General features: G+C 43.0%; 1 protein-coding gene across 1 annotated transcript; it reads right to left on the bottom strand.

Moving 5' to 3' along the window:
- On the bottom strand, positions 1–7,691 carry LOC149289461 (voltage-dependent calcium channel beta subunit-associated regulatory protein-like). Its single transcript, XM_089490529.1, has 10 exons — positions 7,589–7,691; positions 5,988–6,093; positions 4,854–4,911; positions 3,826–3,968; positions 3,642–3,703; positions 3,400–3,562; positions 2,909–3,104; positions 2,264–2,456; positions 1,223–1,385; positions 1–1,081 (listed from the first exon to the last, which is right to left on the bottom strand). Exons 1-10 carry the CDS (start codon positions 7,689–7,691, stop codon positions 1–3), a joined length of 2,268 nt encoding a protein of 755 aa, XP_089346655.1.
- Between the last annotated feature and the right edge of the window lie 1,485 nt (positions 7,692–9,176).

Below are 9,176 nucleotides of genomic sequence, written 5' to 3'. Positions count from 1 at the left end.
CTAAACCGGACTATGATCTGGAGATATATGTGCCACGATGCACAGTCTCTCAGGGCTGCGTGCCAACCTCTGCACACTAGGGTAGAGACGCTCTTCCAGTCCTGCACCAATCTTGTCAAGCAACTCTGTGGTCTGGGGCCCATAGCCATAATCTTGCTCATTGCCATGTGAGGCATGTCGGGATTCATCAGGGGCAGGGATGTGTTCTGAGGGCTCTTCCTCTATAGACTGAATTTTGTCTTCTGGGGTGAGAGAGGAGGGGCTTTGTGGGCACCCATCGGCCCCTTCCTCATCAGTAGAACTTGCAATTCTTGGCAAAGTGCTGTGGTACCGTGTGTCGGGTAGGTAGCTTGTGCTATCTCCTCTTCGTAGAGGAGGAGCACGATGTCTGTCAAGTGCTGGGGGGAAACGAACGCCTGGGTCACTGTACTGCTTTGTCCTCTGCCATTGCTTCCGCAAGTGAGCACGGGACCGATGTTTTATACGCAATGGAGAGTCATCGTATTGGGGATCGTGTCGTAAAAACTCATTAAATAATGCATCTGTTTTCTCATCAATGCTGTAATCCCTACGTGAGATGGCCTCTCTAGGAGTCAGTGTCTGGGTGTGGTGAGGGAACCAGGAATCCTCTTCTCCCCCTGAAGCACCCTGGTCATACAGATGCCCCTCCATGCTTTCAAACACTGTTCCTTTACGCCCAGCATGAGTAAAAAACAGTCGCTTCTCCGAGGCGGTCTTATGTCTGTGACTACATGATTCTTCAGGGGGGCGACAGGGAGCTTCAATAGAGGCATAGCCACTATCCATCTGTAGAAGCTTGCGGGGTCCTGTCTCAGACTCTGTACCTCGAACAGGCTTACCATCTGGCAGGTCTTGGGATGGAAGGCTAGGGAGACCGCTCAAAGAGCTCACACTGTCTGCATCACTGCGCACAGAATCACGGTCATTGTTGCTGCTACTTTGGTCGGAAGCACAGAGCTCAAGTGAAGCACGCAGGCTCCATATGTCACATTGGGGAAGAAGCCGAGACTGCTCTGTGGCCCCTATGTCTGACAGAGACCCATTCTCCCCGTGATCTAACCTGCAAACCACAAAACAATCATAATCAGAAGACCTGAAAGAAAGGTTGGATGTGTGCCCTGCTCAAGGATAAATGTGTGTTTTTGATAATACAGGGGAAATGTTTTAGTTTTTTTGTGTGGAAAGGGTACTAGAAGAATACCTGCCGAGAGAGTGGTGGGGTGTCCCATGATGTGAAGTAAGGGGTCCTTGGTTGGAAGGGAAAGCGATATCTTGTGTGTGGGCTATATAGTGTATGATGTCATCACGTTCCGCACTTTCACTTGCTGCCCTCTGTCGCTGGAACTGGTGACGCTTTGGTGACCCTTTGAAAGAGATTAAGAATGTTAGCTTGCAGCTTAGCGAGGTATGGAGTGTAACAGTCAAAACAAATAAAAAGTGGCCTCAAATGAGCTTAGTCAAAAGTATGCCCATCATGGAACAATTATATCTTTTCAATTATAATTTGTTTCCCCCCAGCGCATCTGAGGTTTCTCCTCAGACATAATGGAGGCTCCCTTCCAATGGTAACTCATGGAGGCTCTCTTCCAATGGTAACTCAATCTAAGAGCTAACAATGTCTGTCTTAGATTACAGCCATATGTTAAAGGGACACCCTAGCCATCGTAGTCAACTCATGTAGTTTCCCCCTTGCAAATGCATGGGGGTATTCTGCAGAGCCAACAAAAGACATCTTCTGACAGGTGATATACTTACCATCAGTCAGCTTCAGTTGTGTTTTGCCAAGTGTTGCAGTGTTATAATGAGACCCCTGTGTATGTGTGTTAAGAGCGCCTATTGATTTCAAAAGGAGTACTTTCCTGCTACTGACTGACAGCTTCAAGCAGTACTTACAAAGGACTCTAGTATGCGTTCTTTGTTTAAAGGGCTGCTTGGAACACTGGGGTGTCCATTTCTATAGATGCCCAAGCTACCACATACCCTTTAATGTAGCTATGCAGCTATCACCTCAGTTTGATGATAAAAAAATCTGTACACAATAGTCGGTAAATCCTTCCAGCTGCAGCTCTTGTAATTATGTAGCTCCCAACACAGGTACAAGTGTTTACACAAAGCTATAGGAACCAGGCATGCTACAGGAATTCATTTTGGTGGAACTCCTCAGTTGTATAAGCTGTGCCCTCATTTTTGCCTCTAAAGTTGCCTTGTATAATTATGCATCTATGTTCCTCTTTCCTCTCACCTCTTGTATCTAGGCTGCTTGCTCTTTGCATGCTTCCCAGTTTCCATTTCTTGATTTTGAGGTAAGGACTGGCTGCTTCCAAGCTTGCATGTCGTCGTAGACGATTAAAAAATTGAAACACTGCACCATGGCTTCTGGTGGGCCCAGTATCTGAGCCACCATCGCCCTGGGGAGTGTGACTACTGCTGTCAAACTAGGGGAGAAAATAGAAGATGTAAAAAGACACACTCCTCACAAATCCTCACATGCCATCCTTCCCATATTTTTCACACACATCCTTCTCACTTTTGTATATCTCCTACTCACCCTTGCACTAGCAGGACTCTGCCTGGGAGTGGGAGGGCTGAAGCTAGTATCTGTCACAGAATTGTACGCATCACCAGGAAGAGCAGAACTCAAACTGAGAGACAGGTGAGTGAGTGGAACTGGAGAACTGTGAGGTGGCTGTACAGAAGAAGTATATAATCAGGAACTTGAGTAGGAAGAGGACTGGGTTGTCTATTACAATGCAAAAATGGTCATTTGTATAAAGAAAGGCTCCACGGGTTGTGGCACCTCTCATACAGAAGCAGGTGGTGTTTTGGTGACCCAGGTATTTGGTCCTAAAGAATAATATTTCTAGCTTCCAGTGGTCAACACGCATACCTTATATATGGAGATGTTGGACTTGTTGGGGGAGATGGGCTGTGTCTCTGATGCTCCCCCGCTGCTGCTGCTATCTCCTCCTTCACTCTCATGTATGGTTAAAATGCGTAAAGCAGTAGGAGGCATAGAAGGTAGAGGTGTGAGTGTCAATCGTGCATTCTTAAGGTAGTGAAAGTCTCCCTCGGTCAAGGTGTACCTGGGGGAAAAGTGGGACATATTAATATGACACCTGTTCTGCAAATTATTCTCACATTCTCTGACTTACTCAAAACATTATGTATTTTCAAAATATTCTCTAGTTTATTCTCTGCATCTGCCTCTTTTTTCTTCTCCTGACATCCCCTTCTATTTAATGCTTGTGTTGTGTCTCTTATCCCTTCATACAATTGTTTCTTGTTTTAATTGATTGTGTCTGTGCTTTACTTCATTACATAAACAGCATATTCTATTAACTCATGACACCATTAGCATGTGCTTCATTTGTCCCTTACCTCCTTCCCCTATCCCTTTCTTTTTTTTCGTGTACACAGAGGGCTCCCTCATTGAATGAGACTCTTCGACCACTGGATGCTGTGCACAAAAATCTCTCTGATTCCACATCTCGCAGACCTGAGGCTGACAGGGACTCTGCATCCTCAACACGGATAGTTATTTCTGTGTGTCAAAAGCCAAGAGTCAGCAAACTGAACTGGAAGACAAAAGGCACTGACCAACACTTAGAAATCTGTCTTACCATGGGTGGGTTGAGAATCATCCACATATGAGGTGTTTGTTTTCTCTGCATCATCACTGGGTCTACAGAAAAGACAAAACATAGTGAGCAACACAGATAACAACACTCTCTAACACTGCATAACAAGTTCAACAACCATGATCCATGTACTCAACCAAAAAAAAAAAATTCCGACAATTTTTACCTGGAAAGTCTGAGGCGGGTGTCACAACAGCGTCTGCACAGGATCAGAACCCCGGTGAGGAGAAGAAGTGTCCCCCCAATGAATACTGAGAGCAAAACCAGAAGTAACACGTACCCATCCTGAGTGGGTGAGCTAGGGGCAACCTGTAGAAATACAAGGAGAACATTATAAGTCATGGCTACATGCCAAAACATTTCTCCTGTGTTTGCAGTCTCGCATTTTTTGCTCTCAAGTCACCTTTGGTGGCTTGGTTATCCATTAATTTATCATCCTAAACTTGGGAGCTTCCATGCTTCCGATCAATAGTAAACAATATATTTTATTTCTAACTATTCCAACCACCAAGTTTCATTTACAAACAGAGAGAAGCATTTGTATTTTGCATTACTATGCCCATGGTGGATTGTTTTTTAATAATTTGATAGAACAGATTTTGTATGTTTTGCAATGGGCATGATCCACAACCTCAACTCAAGATCTTCAGCTTATAGTCCATGGTAGGACAAGAAAAAGTAATTACCAAGCATTACAGCACTTCAAAACGTATATATTTTGCAGACATCTATTTTAAATGTGACATTTCTGTAACATATTATTTATGATAACATTTACACATTTTCTACATAACATGGAACTCGTATTTCTACAACACTTATTTCTAGGTGATATTCATAAGTAAGATTAGCAACTAATCAAGAAGGTGAAAAACTCAGCTCTATATTGGAAAGTATAGTGTATAATACAAAGTATGGTTCAGGGCAAGTGAATTAAATTTTTTTAGAATTTTAGGTATGGTTTGCACACAATGCAGTAATACCCGAGTACCAGGAGTGTGCTTCCTAAATACTACCTTTGGCTAAAGATCATTGAATGGAGCCTTTTACATGCATTGTTTGTGTATACTTCACCTTTCTGCTCAGAATTATTGACCTACACCAGGGTCTTATGGGCATCCAATAGACTGACATGTTTGGCCTTCCTTAGTCATTGGTAAAAAGATAATATTTTTTTTAGACAGTGGTCGTTACCGTGGAAGTGTCAGTTATATTCTCCCATGCAGGTGACTCATAGCTCATGATCTGACACCTGCAAAGGAAGATTGAGAAAACAGTGAGACTTGAATTAAATTATGGGCAGCGAGCAGGGGAAGAACATCAGTAGGTAGAGAGTAATGGCTGAAATGGTTGAGGGGCCAAGAGATACCAAGCATTTGTATGATGAGATTAAGAAACAAGAAGATGGGAGATCCATATTCCAAAGTGGACAATGGCAATTCCACTACTATTCACACATATACATCTCTAATACTGAATTTCAAAAATATAGACAGCACGTTTGTAATCTTATCCCTAGAAGCAAGTATATAATATGTATGTCTCTAAATAGACTTTGGTAGAACTTTGCTGTAAATGAAGGTTAACAACTAGAAACCAACAACTTTTACATACAGATATTCCATATCAACCAATCATGCAAATATTCAGCTAAATAACATTTTATGAATTTGAATAGCAAAGCCTCAATGCCAGCTAAATCACATCTAGCTAATGGCTAAATAATATTCCTCTGATGCCAACGTAATGAGAAACATATATAGTGGACGGGCAGTAGTCATTAACCACCCAGACAGTATCCTCAGCATTTCTCTGTACATTCCCCGGCTGGTGATCTGCACACAGACAAGGCAATTATTTTCCTAGTCCTGTCTAAAGTACTGACCCAGTCGGACTCATTAAGACTGAATCGAAAAAAATTTCAGCATGGATTTCAGGCAGTGTGTATAGCATCAGCCAAACCTAGATATTACATGGGCACGTCTTGGGTATGATGCCACAGACGAGGCTAGGGTATGGGCATCCCTCTCATTATGACAGACGGGCAGCGCCCAGAAAATACCTGGGTATAAAGATGCCTACATAATGGTGATCTCATATGCAATTAATGCACAAACAAAAGTAAAATACTCAGGCATTAGTCCAATAACATCAAACAGCCCAGTATAATAATAATAATAATAACTCCTCAAGCAATGCCCATAAGATACCTGGGTAGCAGTCCCCATAACAACCAAGCGGTGCCCAGCTGTAACGTTACGCTTCTTCTCATGCCCCCCCCCCCATCCTCCACCAGCGGCGGCACGGTGCCCGGTGCCCGGTTCTTACCTCCGGGTCCAGCTCCGAGCTGCAGCTCCGTCACCGGCCTCAGGATTTATGAATGAAGCCCGGAGAGTTATCCCCGCCCACCCCCGGGACCACGTGACTCGACAGGCTGCAGACGGGAGAAGAGAGAAGGATGCTCAGTGTATCTTGAGAGCGAGGAAGAGGTGGGCATGATTAAATCAAAGGGGTCCAACACCGGTAATTATTCATAAACTGACACAGATAAGGCACATAGAATGATATTTCTAAGATGGGGAACTCTCTGGCCTACTATACATGTACACACAGGAATTACCCATATGATTCATTGGAAGCATATATTTATCTTACAGTAATGTGCATTATTATGTGCAATATAAATAATACTAATAACGTGAAGTGGAGTATTAACACACATAATAGGTGCTCTGTAAGGAAGCAGTGAGTAATGGGGTGCAGTATTGGCAGAGGGGACAGTAAGTGAGTCATTATAGCTCTGTGTAGTTATTTATAGGCTGTGGCAAATGGGGAGAGGAGGAAGGCAAGGAGAATGACAAGTGGGAGCAAAAATATTGAGAACTAGTAGCAGAAGGGGAAGGATTAAAGGAAAATGAGAGCTAAGGAATGAAGAAAGATTATATTGAAAATCAGAGCAATGTCTGGCACCTACAGTGACATAATAAGTGAGAGAGAGATATAACATGCAGTGATATATAATACCATGCAATAATATACCATAACACAGGGCTGAAATTACTCAGCCTAGTGTAATAACACACAGGGCCGTGGAATAAAAGTCAGAAAATACTTCAATGGTTAGCAAATGTATAAACTGGTAATTGTAGCACAATATCGTGCTGTGATAATAATAATGGAGGTGGGGAGCCATCAAGTGTAAAGTGATAGCATGCAGAGACTACTTGCATATACTGACAAGAAGGAATGGCTGACCTTGGTGTGTGCAGAACCACACTGGGGTAACTGGGATAGTTCCACATAAACACTTCCTCAACATTTTCAGTGACCAAAGAGCACGCACATCATCCTGACACTGATAAGGCATTTTGTGTTTCGCCACTCAAAATGGGGCCGTAAATCAGCTTGTTCTTGTTCTAAAAGAATTATAAAACAATAAAAGAAGTATAGAAAAGTTAATCAATGCAAATGAAAAGTCCTGCCTAACCATATTGTCTTTTCACTCACTTATGAGAATGCACCGTAGTTGTCAAAGTACAATTTTTTTCTTCTAAGGACTCCTTATAGTTCTTTGTTTTAATACATTAGTTGGTCATCTGCTGGCTACTGACCAGTTCTCTCCATTAGAACAACATTTTAAAAGTTGTGAGCAAAGAAACACTTTTGTAGGTGACCTGCACTGCAACTTACCTGATAGACTGAACTCATAGCAACTCTTGGAAGCAGGGAAAAGCTCAGCGAATTACTTTTACTGAGCTTTTGGCCAGTGGAGGGATCTCCCCATGTGGCTGGGGGGTGTCAAGTAAAGCCAAGAGCCCCGCAAGCCAGAGCCGGACTGGCAATGATGAGGTCCGCAGACACTTGGACGTCAGCGGTTGTATGGCCAACCGCTACTTTTTTCTGCTTATGCAGCATGCCGCCGGTCATACCTGGCTGCTGGCTGCACACTCCAGTGGCCAGCGAGTGTGTGGCGCTGTTGGCCAGAAGCCAACCAGGCATTTGCCTTGTGTGCCAGATGACCAGCCCAAACATTCACCCGCATACCTATATCAGGTTACCTTGTGTTGCGTCCGTTATCAGCTCTGCTTACATGCAGTGCACGGTGACCAGCTACGCCCCTACTCTTGGCACTAACATGTTGAGAAAGTTTAGTGTTAAACTATAAGTTCCAGAAGATGACTGTTTTCAAGCAATACATATGTGAATTTTTAACATGCATGAGGCTCTTAGAAGCCCCTTAACGCTTCTTGGTGCACATGTAGGATATCTGAAGCTGGCTCTGCTACTAATATTTTTTAAATCAATTATTACTAATATTGTTTTATATAGCGCTATCATATTCTGCAACACCGTACAGGCATACAGTGCTGGGAAAAAGTATTTGCCCCCTTCTTGATTTCTTCTGTTTTTTGCATATTTGTCACACTTAAATGTTTGAGATCATCAAAATAATTTCAAGCTCTTCACTACCGGGTTTTTTTGGTACCTGAAATATCGGAGCAACTTTGCCATTTTTGCCATATGTTAGTTCAGCCATTATTACCCGTTCCTGTGAATAGTGTTCCCATTTTAACTATATATTGTTTCACTGAGCTTTCTGTTGACGCCATACTTATGTGATTAGTAAAAACTAGAGAAAAGCTGAAACAGACATGGTAGAAAATGCTCTCTAAGTGTAATAATTCAGGTGTCCTGATTTTGGAAATACCTCAGTTATATGGAATTTCCATACTATGCCAGCAGTTACCCGGAGACTTCCCTCTTGGGAAGCGGCCAGGAATGGTGTCAGCAGGCGGTCCTGTGACGTCAATGGGAGGTCCTGCTGATGTCAGTGGGCGGTCCCACTGACGTTAATGGGAGTTCCCGCTGACATCGGGGGCATTCCCGCTGATGACAGCGGGAAACACCCCCATTTAAAGGAAAAATGGGCGGGGATAGGGGCGTGTCCCTTGACCTGGAGGATTAGGGTCTTGACCTGGAGAATCTCCAGGTCAAACCCGGGGAGTTCCCAGGTATGGTTATAGGGCACATAAGGTGTACATTACAGTTTCAAAACTGCCTTTTTATGTTTGCTATGCTGGTATTGCAACTCTAATTGTGAACAAAGAAACCAAAAAATATCTATAAAAGTATATATTTCTGTAAAGCAGACAACCAAGAGTATCTCACCAGTAGTATTTAGATATTTGTCATGCAGCCATTTGGCCACCAATCTTTGGCAAAGTCAGCCATAGCAATAATTTCCTGTGCTTTTTTCACCAACACTTCTGTTTTGCTGTGGATTTGTGGCCCAGGTTATACGTTACGGCAGAGTATCTCCGGATTCAGCCATTTGGCCACCAATTACTTCCAAAGGCAGAAATAGTAATACATTCCTGTGCCTTTTTCAGGATTTTTTGCACACGTTATGTGTTATGGCAGAGAAATTTAGCCAGCTGTATCCAGCTGCATCTCTCTTATTTTTATATGTTTTTTGGGGTTTTTTATAACTTACTGGGCAAAAACATATTGATATAA

Source organism: Sceloporus occidentalis, unplaced genomic scaffold (assembly GCF_023333645.1).
Source record: "Sceloporus occidentalis isolate IW3139 unplaced genomic scaffold, rSceOcc1.0.p SCAF_45, whole genome shotgun sequence".
Taxonomy (NCBI): Eukaryota; Metazoa; Chordata; class Lepidosauria; order Squamata; family Phrynosomatidae; genus Sceloporus; species Sceloporus occidentalis.
The sequence above is the reverse complement of the archived record's forward strand: the minus strand, read 5'-3'. Positions and strand labels throughout refer to the sequence as shown.